The sequence below is a fragment of the Schistocerca nitens genome, chromosome 2, assembly GCF_023898315.1.
Source record: "Schistocerca nitens isolate TAMUIC-IGC-003100 chromosome 2, iqSchNite1.1, whole genome shotgun sequence".
Classification (NCBI taxonomy): domain Eukaryota; kingdom Metazoa; phylum Arthropoda; class Insecta; order Orthoptera; family Acrididae; genus Schistocerca; species Schistocerca nitens.
The window spans coordinates 33968628-33981757 of NC_064615.1; the positions used below are offsets into that span (position 1 = coordinate 33968628).

The 13130-nt window shown below is 41.5% G+C and overlaps 1 protein-coding gene across 2 annotated transcripts in view; it reads left to right on the plus strand.

Annotated features, from left to right (window-relative positions):
* LOC126235693 (G protein-activated inward rectifier potassium channel 3-like) overlaps window positions 1-13130 on the plus strand; it is a 113163-nt gene that overhangs the window by 64706 nt on the left and 35327 nt on the right. For both annotated transcript variants that reach the window (XM_049944436.1, XM_049944437.1), the window contains exon 4: window positions 595-1207. In XM_049944436.1, coding sequence (XP_049800393.1) covers window positions 595-1207 — 613 coding nt within the window. The remainder of the gene's footprint in view (window positions 1-594; window positions 1208-13130) is intronic.

The following is a 13130-nucleotide window of genomic DNA, read 5'->3' on the forward strand; positions in this document are numbered from 1 at the left end:
CGGATAAGATGCTTGTCATCTCGACTGCTAGTGATACGAGGACGTTGGGATCCAGCACGGCGTTCCGTATTACCCTCCTGAACCCACCGATTCCATATTCGGCTAACAGTCATTGGATCTCGACCAACGCGAGCAGCAATGTCGCGATACGATAAACCGCAATCGCGATAGGCTACAATCGAACCTTTATAAAAGTCGTAAACGTGATGGTACGCATTTCTCCTCCTTACACGAGGCATCACAACAACGTTTCACCAGGCAACGCCGGTCAACTGCTGTTTGTGTATGAGAAATCGGTTGGAAACTTTCCTCATGTCACCACGTTGTAGGTGTCGCCACCGGCGCCAACCTTGTGTGAATGCTCTGAAAAGCTTATCATTTGCATATCACAGCATCTCCTTCCTGTCGGTTAAATTTCGCGTCTGTAGCACGTCATCTTCGCGGTGCAGCAATTTTAATTGCGAGTAGTGTATGTTACCTAGACAAATGTATTCCCCAAATTTCATTACTCTATATTAATTATTTAATGGTGCCGCGATTTTTTCGTCAGTGTACGGTGTATCATCGTCATTGCGTGCGGCGTTCTGTTCGCAGGTGGGTATCGTGTTCGCCAAGATGTCGCGGCCGAAGCAGCGGACGCAGACGCTGCTGTTCAGCCGGAACGCCGTCATCTGCCTGCGGGACGGGCTGCTGGCGCTCATGTTCCGCGTGGGCGACATGCGCAAGTCGCACATCATCGGCGCGACAGTGCGCGCGCAGCTGATCCGCACGCGGCGCACCAAGGAGGGCGAGGAGCTGGCGCAGTCGCAGTGGGAGCTCGACGTGGGCACCGACGACGGCGACAACAACCTCTTCTTCATCTGGCCCATGACCGTCATCCACCGCATCACCGAGACCAGCCCGCTCTACAGCCTCTCGGCCGCAGACCTGCTCGACACCAAATCGGAGAGCCGCTTCGAGATAGTCGTCATCCTCGAGGGCACCATCGAATCCACGGGCCAGACGACGCAGGCGCGCTCTTCCTACCTGCCCACGGAGATCCTCTGGGGCCACCGCTTCGAGCCCATGGTCGCGTACAACAAGGAGCGCCAGGCGTACGAGGTCAACTACAGCCTCTTCAACAACACCCACACTGTAGACACGCCGCTGTGCAGTGCCAAAGATCTCGCCGATTTCTATCGCCTGCAGGAATTCGCTCGATCTCCCGGTACGTATGTCGTCGGGGACGGCGCTCTGGAAGGGGTGCCAGCAATAGCGGATGAAACACGTTGAAAGGCTGCTTCTTGCAGCTTTCATTATTAATGGGTCTTTAGTGGAATTTAGAACACATCGATAAATTGTACCCTCTTAAAATCATTACTGGTCTCATTTCGCAATGTTATTAATGTCCTCGCGACACAAAAAAGAACTCTTTTTCTCAGGTTCGCGTGATGCCTAGTTTTTCTTCGCTTGTTGTGTGGTGGTAGTGGCTGCTCATGTGGGAACTTATAGAAAGCCATCTAAAAATCACATCCATGTGTACCTTACCATGTTGTGTGTCTGGGTGCGATTAGAATATTCTGCTCATACAAGTGTGATTTTGTTATTTGAGACAATAAAATGAACACACTCTTCAAACGTTGGAAGGGAACTTACAAAACATACTGGAGATCGTTGCCTAAGGTACAAGTTTTGTAAATAAATTTGTTGAGTTAGGTCGCTATAAAATTTTATTTGGTGTGCATTTGTCACGATGTGATGTATGTAACTGCTGTGTGACATTATCCTTCACCAGGTCCTTGCCACAATCTTCCTCCCTGTCGCTAGCTTGTTTTCTGTGTGTTGTTTCAACTTTGGATTTGGTTTCGGTTCTGCGAGATAGGGTTACGAACACAAGCACGAAGAGGATACGCGCAGCGACTCGACGAGTGGTTAACTACTGACAAAGACACTTGAAGATCCTAGAATTAATCTTGAGCTAAGTATCTTAGATTCACTACCGGATATCTATTCACAGTGTCTGCAAATTTGGAACAAAGTATTCGACTCACGACACGCCAAAATCTGTAAATATAATATTTACCAACATCATACATCAAAAGTTCCACAGCACTGTTGCGCTCTACTACCACTGTTGTTGAAACAATTAATCCAGTTTAACCATCAAGACACAGATTACCGAACTGTTTCGGAGATATAAGCAACTGAACTGCCTCAAACTTGCGCGTTCTGCAGATTTCACGCTAATGTCTGAGGTCTTCTGAGCAATAAATGTTTGCGTCGGCAGGTGCCACTTGGTACAACAATTTTGTTATTTCCATTTCCCAGAGGTGATAGGGTCACAAAAAGAGCAATGAGGAAATAGCAACATCGTCTCACACAGTGCAAGAACTTGCACCGTGTCGGAAGAATACCTACGTAATTAAGTCTCAGACAATCGCTACCTTATGCCGTGGTAGCTCGGGATCACCACTTCTCGTAATGTGGCTGATTACACAATGCTGGCGGCAGTCAACACTCCTTGTACAGTTTTAGAAGAAGCATATCCTGTAACGAACGATGCTTCACAACCTGAATTAGGAAACAACGCTTACGACGTTCATACATATGTGAACAAATCTGATGTTACTCCGCTCCAGCTCAACTTTCATTTTTATTTAATTTAAATTTCGCACAAGGAGCTGCTCGTACTATCGCGTCTGTACTGCCTATTGATCATTAGTATTAGGTGTTAAGTTGCAAGTACATAGCTGGACTTTTAAATAACGAACCATCGCTACAGTTAAATGCTTTACTGAATGATGTAATACTGTCAAACCTTTTCTTTCGTGTTCTACAAAATAACGCGCTGTTGTAAGTAATATGTATCCATGGGTACGTTTAATAGTATAAAACAAAATATTTTAGCTACGTATTATCTATCACTTGTACTCAAAAAAACTATTCATGAATGATCTCTGTGCCGTTTCGTCAAGATGTAGCTTTATATGATTTATTTAGACTAAGAATCGATTGAAGTTTATTATCATTGATTTTTTTTCTTTGACTAAAACTGTCATAAGAAGGCGCATCTTAACGCGCAGTTCAAAAAAACCTTTGCCCTTCGTGAATCCTACGTTACACTAGTAGATATCTCTCTAATTAAATATAAAATTAAGTAACCATCTATCACTGAAAGTTAATTAATCATGATCAGACTTACCGCTTAAGAAATTTCTTTTACTTGCGACACGTCATAACACATAATGTAACAGCTTCAAATTAGATTGTGAAGTAATGCCGACCTTTTTAAACCAAAGAAATAATTGAATGTTAAGTCAGCGATGCAATTTTTATCGACAATGTTTACCTCTGTTTTATTTCGGTTTAAAATAAATATTTAAGTTATTATTTATTTTATTTTCTCAAACATTTTGCCATGAAATATTTCTTTCGGTAGTAAGCATCTATAAGGATAATGTTTCCTTCTTTAGTTATTTTCATTTTGTATGACATTCTACCCAAATAATATCACCAAGTCAGACGTAATACTAAAACACTGTACTTCTGAATTTTGTTTCTTTCGTTCCAGTAACTAGTAGCAAACCAATAATATCTTTGTTTCTAAATCTCTCTTACGAATTTCTGAAAGTTTCCTTACAGTTTGTTTTTATTGGAACTCGAATAGCTTTTGAGGAGAACTCATTTATTTGCAAATAATGTGCAGGACTTCTTTATTTTTGTTTGACGTACCAAAGCTTTTTTTAAAACTTTTCCATTATATCAGAAATCGAGCGATTTAAAATAGAAAAAAAACCTAAGTGCCACTCCACTTGGGCGCAGAACCTATACAATCCAAGCAAAATTTAAACTACTTCGGGTGTTGGCGAATCGCGTCCCATTATCACTTCCTAATTTAATGGTCACTCGCCACTTATAGAAAATGAAAGTAATCATAATACTGTGATATGCCTGCGTAAGTGATTCCAATGTGTTACTTCTTAACCTGAAGGGAAAGATCTTGGAAGTTTACGGGCGATCAACACTGTACGACCAATAGGTAGTTTCGTTCCGATATTCCCTGCTGCCTGTTTAACCAAGTTGCAAATTGAATCAATATCGCTCAAACCAACCACCAGTCCGATACATTTTCTACAACAATAGCGCACCACACTATCCTCTTAGTGTGCACAATACCTCCAAGTAACACAGCTAGCATCCAATTCTCCCAGAATGCGCCAACCACATGTACAGAATTACAGCATTACTCAATTACCTCTGAACTTGCTAAACAGGAACACTAGCTAGTAAATATGGAGCAATCTAGATCAACATTTGACCTTCAGTCCAATCACGTATCCACAAATGAGTGCTTGGTCTCAGTGCAATACTCACTATGAAACACTTCGATCACCCAACAAATTACTTAAGCCCTCTCTTTACCATTACGTTTCCACATCTCCATAACTAGCCATTCAATGTTTCACAATGGGAACCACTAGACAGTTCTCACTGGTGGAAACTCGCAAAATTAAACCAATCAGTCAGCTTCCTCGAGCGAATAGTTGCTCGGACTTTAAGTATTCAAACTATACTACCATTGAAAGTTCCACTACTCCGCTGCGACTATCCGTTCTATAGATCATTGTAACTGCATGAATAACCATAACAACATTCAGTAACCGTTCAAATTATCATAAAAATTACAACAATTAAAAAGTCAAGAATGATGAGGTGTATCCGAAAGCCGCATAGCCGTATAAAGGTGCTTTATTTCGAAACTACCGGTTTCGCGTCAGTATAGACGCATCTTCAGGTGTATCTGTCAAAAATACAAATCACTGTGTGAAATTTTTAAGTGTTAGAAATACAGAGCCATAGTGATGACATTCCACAAGAAGCAATGACGAGCACTCACAATCGTTATACATATTTCCATATCTATATGAACCGTTACGGAGTCTCAGCTCTCGGGAAATAATTCACGTTAAAAGTCAAACCACAATGGTGGGTTGTCGGAATCAAATTGAATGCACCCAAAGGAAGCTTGTAAAATGTGCAAATCATGACTGCTGAATGAGTCAGGCCTAGAAAAAAGCAGAAGAGACACTAATAATGAGTGGAACATTACTGTGAACAGAGATAAAATGCCTAAAAATAACTAACGTCTAGGAATGGTACTATAAGTACACGGGAAATATTATCCCAAAAATAATAATCCAGTAAGGACCCAAAACGTAGAGAATGGAAGAGATCTTAAAAATAGCTTAGGCCTACCGGGTAATACCACGTGGGATATATTATGAGATCCGATAGACACAAACTGTAAAAAACCAATGAAGTAAAACTTAAAATCTCGTGTAATGTGCTTACTTCCGCCGTATAGATAACAAGCCGATGTGGTGTAAGCAGACCATGGAGGTCAGTAATACACTTGAAGGCGGAAGGCCACGTCGATGAAGTCAAGCAAAGTAAACACATAAGCAGCTGCAAGGGGGAAGTCGAGCAGGAATACAACCGAAGACTGGGAATCGTTTTACATAACTTTAAAAATATGTAGTTTATTGTAGGTACAAATGAAAAATAAAATATAATCTACTTTACATCAGTATTATAAAACTACTAAAGGAGTAGTATTTGAGTATTATACATCTGCTAAATTGTAAATTTCACACAGTGCTTTGTATTTTTTGACAGATAAACGTGAAGATGCGTCTACATTGACGGGAAATCGGTAGCTGCGAGTAAAGCACCTGCATACAACTATGCTGCTTTTGGAAACACTTTATCATTCTTGACTTTTTAGTTGTTGTAATTTGTATGATAATTTGAACGGTTACTGAGTGCTGAATGTTGTTGCTGTTATTCAGAATGTCTCTGAGCGGTGGTTGCCCTCCCCAAAAAGTTGTTTCTCTTATTGTAAAGGTCAGCAGGTCACCTACACTGAGAAGTCCCAATGTGAACTAGATGCCCAGTGCGACTTCTCCACGATTAACTAAGCATAAGACCCATTTAAACCATTTTGGAACGACTTACACAAACAAATGTACAGTTATACCATTACTTTCAACAATTAAGCCATCATTTCAAATGATCGTCGATTCTTCACTTCGTGGTCGGCTGCTACTATTGCAAGATCTTGCTGCTCGAGCTGCTACTGCTGTCCGCTATCGATGTAGGTATGGTCTTTGCCGCCCGAAGCACGAATACAGTTGATCGCTTCTGCACTGGTGCTCTACAACATATTTGAACAAACACATATAAGTAACATTACAGTAATTAACAATGAATATTCAATCCCTATCATCGTAAATTCAGCTACTGCGTCAATTGGTTAAGATGACTGCCGTTAACTAAAATAAAACATCTTCCTTTGACTCCTAACAACTACATTAATTTTCATCCCAGTTCACGAAATTGGAAATCGCTCGTGCATGTCTGCAGTTAATGTCACCTTAAGCAGGATATTTGGCCTTATAGATACGAAGGTGAAGGGTCAGTATCAAACTTCAAAAACCTTTGCAGTGTTGCAGGGATTTTTTGTAGGTTCAGCTAGAATATGTAAGGTAGAAACAGTCAGGCTATGGAATATTTTTAATTATTTCGATAACATCTCTAGAGAATTCTCTGATGAAATAAATCCAATTGATGAAAGACAATTTTACTAGTGAAGTTCTATAGGTGCCCCGCTGGATGAATTGCAGGTGTCTTTATTGTGTTTTAACAGTAAACCATGGCCAAACCCTAAAATAACAAAATGCAGGCCAGACGGCAAATGTTGTGCAACACTTTCTTCTTTCTGAGTAAAAGCGTAATTTGGTCTTTCTGCTAATGTAATGGTTTTATTTCTACTGCCGAACTCGCTACACATCAAAAAAGACAACGCATTTAGCTGTGTTTTTTATCAGCTGAGTGACATGGAAACTGAAGCATTTCTGTCACTCTTAATACATTTAGAACTACTATTTCAACCTAAATGGATGCAATGTGCCATATGTTTATTCCCGTTTCCTGTTCAGTTCAATGACGAGATGAAATTTAATAGCATACCGAATACATCGGTACATGATGGTTCAAATGGCTCTGAGCACTATGGGACTTAACATCTGTGGTCATCAGTCCCCTAGAACTTAGAACTACTTAAACCTAACTAACCTACGGACATCACACACATCCATGCCCGAGGCAGGATTCGAACCTGCGACCGTAGCAGTCGCGCGGTTCCGGACTGTCGGTACATGATGTTGGAAAGGTGTATGTACTATCGTTGTTAATAATATATGTATTCCTATAGCAAATTTGGCCTCGCTAAGCCTACAACTGCTAGTAACAGCTCTTGGAAGCTTCTTTACCATTCCAAATTCGGGACGTGCGACTGCTGAAAAGTTCAGTGGAAATCTAGACACGATTCCGAACAGGCATGCATATATACCGTAATGGGTGACAAATTTCAATCAAAGCGGAAAAAGTCTCAGGTCGACTGCATGCATAATAAATTTTTGAAAGCTATAACAAAGGCGTCAGCGGAAAACAGCTACTTCTCTAGCATGCACGAAGTTTACATTGATGCGATGGTGTATTACATCTTTCAATGACAATCTCGTTGTGTTTGCAGATGTTCATACCGGTATAAGAATCAGTTATCACAAAGCTGCAGCATTAAAAATAAATTTAGATATGTAAACCTCCATCAAGAGACAAAGGAGGACAAGATTTCTGCGCTGTTTTTAAATGCAAAATTTGCAAATTCGCTGCGAAACAGGTAGCATTCCTTCTACAGTAAAGGTTAATATATAAATCAGATCTGATATAAATCACAAGATGTGCTAATGGACGTTGATCTTTTCATACCAGGTAAAAAGTTCCCCATGACACACGATATAGTTCGAAAGCTGTTAACAAACCAAACAAACATCCATTCTGCATTCAGTACGCAATTTTACGAGATCAAAATAGTTTGATGTACGTAGAAATATAGCACAAATGACTTACTCTACATTTTATTACCAAGTATATCAGAAAATGCACCGAAAGAAAACAAGTGAAAAGGCTGGAATTTTCTGTCTCCACTACGACATTAGAAAAGTTGGGCTATGTATGACCACAGTCTATCACAAAGCGGGCTCTAGATGGTCAATAATACTGTGCAATAATGTTGCGCAGTATTATTGACGTACTCCCTACACAGGTCAGTAAATTGTGCAATAATAGTGTGGTTCGGATCGTCGACGCTCAAGACGCTGCTACTGTAATAAATTCTCTACTTGGCTGCAAGCAAAAAATAAGGTGGGCGAAAAACTTGATCAAGGGGCGTCAAACATCACTCATGAAAACTTGTTGAGTGAACTGAGAGTGACAAAAAAAAGCCACAACTTTTTCGGTGTTGATGGCCCAACGGTTGATACAGTACTGGTTCAAATGGCTCTGAGCACTATGCGACTTAACTTCTGAGGTCATCAGTCGCCTAGAACTTAGAACTAATTAAACCTAACTAACCTAAGGACATCACACACATCCATGCCCGAGGCAGGATTCGAACCTGCGACCGTAGCGGTCGCTCGGCTCCAGACTGTAGCGCCTAGAACCGCACGGCCACTCCGGCCGGCGATACAGTACTGGAAATGGTTGTCTACGTACATATGCGTCCCTACGCAGAGGCACTCCCCCCCTCTTCCACTCTCCCTCTCCCTTTGGAATCTGGAGTACGGCTTTTTTATTCATTACAAAACTTTTATACACTTCTAGAAGTGATTTCCCAAGGCTCTGCTTAATCTCTCGTTTAGCCAAATGTTGCACTACTATGAATTTAGCCATTGCTGTATAATCGTTTGTTGTTTTAAGTATAGTATCGAAGTAATGTACGTGTAATAAATATTGAATGATTAACCGCCATTCTCTGGGATATAACGTTTTTTGTGTCATCTAGAAGATTTAGTTCTTGAGGCAGGATACGTCCCAAAACTGACCAACTCATCTATATAACAAACAGAAATTTTAGAGTCTTGCACTCCCCTCCACTAGCCTCAGGTTAAATGTCTGCGGACGCTCAAATCCTCATGATCAAAAAACAAAATACCACAATGAGATACATAATTCCACGAGGTCAGCGTTTACCTGTTATGGTACAATACCCTGCCACTGCCAATTCTTTCGAAGACTTTAAATTTACAATTGCAGTTTTACCTTATACGTAGTAGCGGAAACGTGTAATGCAATAATACACACACTAAACGATTATTTTCGGGTAAGTAATGTATACACACATATAAACATCTACATATACAAAACTGTTAAGACTTCTGTGGCTACTTGTTGACAAGCTGCCAGGTGTTTTCATTCCGCGTCTGAGGTGCTGTGGTTCACAATTTCGTCTTGCTCGCGTTACGGACATATTAATCATGCCTCTTTTCTGGCTCGGGTGGTGATTTCATAATCTGTGCAGGTATCGGGCAATTTGTGTCGGTTTTCGATACACGCAGTGTCCCTGGTTTTTACCATCCCTTGTGACCAGCACATCTAGAAATGGTAGTTTTTGTCCTTTTCTACTTCCATGGTCAATTTTATGTTGGCGTGGAGGCTGATCAAGTGTTTTAGAAAGTCACCGAGCTGTTCCTCACCAGGGCTCCACACAACGAAGGTATCATCGACGTATCTGTACACACCTTAGTTTTACATGGTGCCAAGCCCAATGCCTGTGCTTCGAATTGTTCCATGAAGAAGTTTGCCACCACTGGACCAAGAGGACTACCCATAGAGACGCCTTCCAGCTGTTGTAGAAGTTGCCATTTCACGTGAAATAGCTCATGGTGAAACATGCCTGAAATAGCTGTGTGATGTCTTGCGGGAAAATGGAACCGATGTTTTCCAGAGAGTCACTGAGTGGCATTTTCGTAAACAAAGAAGCAAGTTTTAGTTTCTTCAGATTCTCGATGAAATGTCCTGAGTCCTTTACATATATGTGTCAGACTTCTCCACGTGCGGGTGTAGCAGACAGCCGAGTATTTTGTTAGTTTAAATGTCGGAGAGCCAGGAAAACTAACAATCGGTCTCAGTAGAACGTTATTCTTATTGTTTTGCGCAGGACAAAAAACTACCATTTCTAGATGTGCTGGTCACAATGGATGGTGAAAACCTGGGACACAGCCCTTACCGAAAACCGACACACACGAACCGATACCTGCACAAACCATCAAATTGCCACCCGAGCCAGAAAAGAGACGTGATCAATATGCTCGTTAACGCGAGCAAGACACCTGGAAAGTGTTCTGCGGAGCAATGGGCACTCCACAAGTTATAATAGAAGCATAACAGAGTCAAATATTCGGCGAAGTGACACATCAGAAAAATAAATGTCGGGTACGGCCTTGCTGCCATACATTCCTAGAGTGACGGACAGAATCGGCCGTATACTGCGCAAACACGGCGCAAAGGCTATTTATAAACCGACAAAGAAGATCAAAGAGTGTCTCAGATTGGCAAAGGATAAAACGGATCCACTTGCAATGTCGGAAATATACCGCATACCATGCACATGCGGAAAAGTCTATGTCGGAATGACTAGACGATCAATCAACACCAGAATCACAGAACATAAGCGACATTGCAGGTTGGGGCAGAAATCGGCCGTGACAGAGCACGCGCTGTGTGAGGCTGACCGCTAAGTAAAATTCGCCGACAACGAAGTTCTGGCTGTAGAGAAGAACTACCACACCTGCTTGCTCAGGGAAGCTATGGAAATACACAAACATGAGAATAACTTCAACAAGAAAGAAGAAAGCCTCAAGGAAACGGATCCTGGCTTCCCGTGCTGTAGCGACGGCTGTTGGAGGTAGCAAGACGAGAACCGCACACGAAATGACCGCGAAGAAGCCCTTGGACGTTGGCGCGCCAGGTACATGGTTTGCAGCCGCGAGCTCGGCTCCAGTCCACCACCAGCAATGGAGAGTGAAATTTTGACAATGCCAGCCACTCGTGCTGGCGAAACGTCAGAAAAAGCATCAGACGAACGTCGGCCGAAGTACCCGAGACAGAAACGCTCCACGGCGAGCTGGCGTCATACCAAGCCAGACAAACATATTTGAAATGACAACATTTCCGCCATCGACTGTTATTATTTTTCACTGTAGACATTTCCAGGTGGGACCGGTCAAGGCCGTACCAAGGGGATGCCGAGATGAGCCCACGCCAAGGCACTGAGAGGGCGCAAAAACTGGCCAAAAAGAAAGAGACGATTTAAGAATTAGTCGAAAGAGGTACATTATCGTCAACACATACTGTTGTCAACAGTGTCGTTTCTACGCCATAGTTTCGTCCAAATGGCATCAAAAGAAACTACTACTACTACGAAACATACTTCTATCTGTAATATAGTTTGTGGCAATGGTGTACTTCCCACCCACAGCTGTTGCCTACACAGCTCGCTCATGTTCAACAGTGGAGTTCTTGCTATTACATCGCTGTGGTTTTATAGCATCTGAAAGGTCGACGAGAGGACGCTGAAGGTGGATACAGCCGTGGAGCAAGTAAGAAGAAAAGGTGGAGGGAATACGTAATCTGCTTGCTCCTTCAGTACTTTTGCTGTTCCAAAGTTCCAGTCAGCTCGATTTTCTGCTTAATTAAAAAAGAATTCAAGAATAAGCCAAATGTGACTGATTAATACAATTATGGGAGTTGTGAGTCGTGGTGTGTACAGGCAGCTATGCTCTGTTCATGTAAGTGAAAACCCCATGTAAACAGATGTATACTCTGCAATTGCTCATCAGCAGCATTGCTCGAACATGTGATGTCATAAGATCACAGGAAGCAGGCCTTTGCGTGTGTATTAACACAAATGGAACTCTTGACAGCATCTAAATGAAATGCTAACACAGTGAAAGTCTTAAGTATGTTTGCCAGTCACTGTGCTAAACATGTAACCCATGATGTTCTTGAATCAAGTCTCACTGGGCAGTTGGTTTCACCATGCCATTTTGTTAGGTTGCCTGGAAACTACCCTGACACTACAATACAAGATGATCTTTCAGGCTTCAAGCTGTGACAGCTTTTCACAAGAACACAAGGTATTACAGGATCTGACCAATGGAAGCAAATGGAACACTGAAGCAGCAAAATTGCTTTGATCATACTCAGAGAATGTGATAACAAATTGGTGTATCTTTCGGAGATGCGGTCTTATGCATTTATAAAATTGGACTGTAGTAAAAAATCATTGCAAGGAAAGAGTGTTAACCGTGATGTTGCATCCAAAGTGCTACGTGTCAAAGCTATGTATGATTCTACATACAATCAAAGCAGCTTTACTATTAAAAGATTAAGAATGAGTTAAAAGAGTGACTGGAGTGATGGAAAATGTGAGGCACTTGATCTGTGCTGAGAAACTGTTTCAGTTGCAGAGTAATAAGTGAAATGGAAAATAAACCTCACATATATCACACCATTTCATCTTACTTCAATTTTTTGTAATTTGCCTTAAATGTGGGCTTCATATCTTATCCTGAAAACTGTGCAGCTGATTTTCACACAAATACAGCAGAGATGTTGATACAGCAAAGCAAGTTCAAGCAACAGCTGCATTCGAGTTCCAGGATAAAGATGTGACAATCAATACAATTCATTTTAGTATTTTTTCAATGGTATTTCATTTTTATTAAACCTTTTTACAAAATTATAGAGAAGAGAAATTTGTGGCACGGCTTGACTAGAAGAAGGGATCGGTTGGTAGGACATATTCTGAGGCATCAAGGGATCACCAATTTAGTATTGTAGGGCAGCGTGGAGGGTAAAAATCATAGAGGGAGACAAAGAGCTGAATACACTAAACAGATTCAGAAGGATGTAGGTTGCAGTAGGTACTGGGAGATGAAGAAGCTTGCACAGGATAGAGTAGCATGAAGAGCTGCATCAAACCAGTCTCTGGACTGAAGACCACAACATCAACAAAATTATAAGAGTTTTCTAATTCCGCACATAAAAAGTTAGAGAAAGGAGCTTATGGTGTGACTTTGGTACAACTTTAGTACTTGTAGTTGATACGTATGGGGACAGCTCACAAACCTGTCCAGTCACCAGCGTATGGTGGTCAAACATAAAACTTTCAAGTAGTGTGAGTAAAACTGGTATAAAACAACTCAGAAGCAGTAGCACAAATGAGAGCACTGCTTGGTTCAAAGATG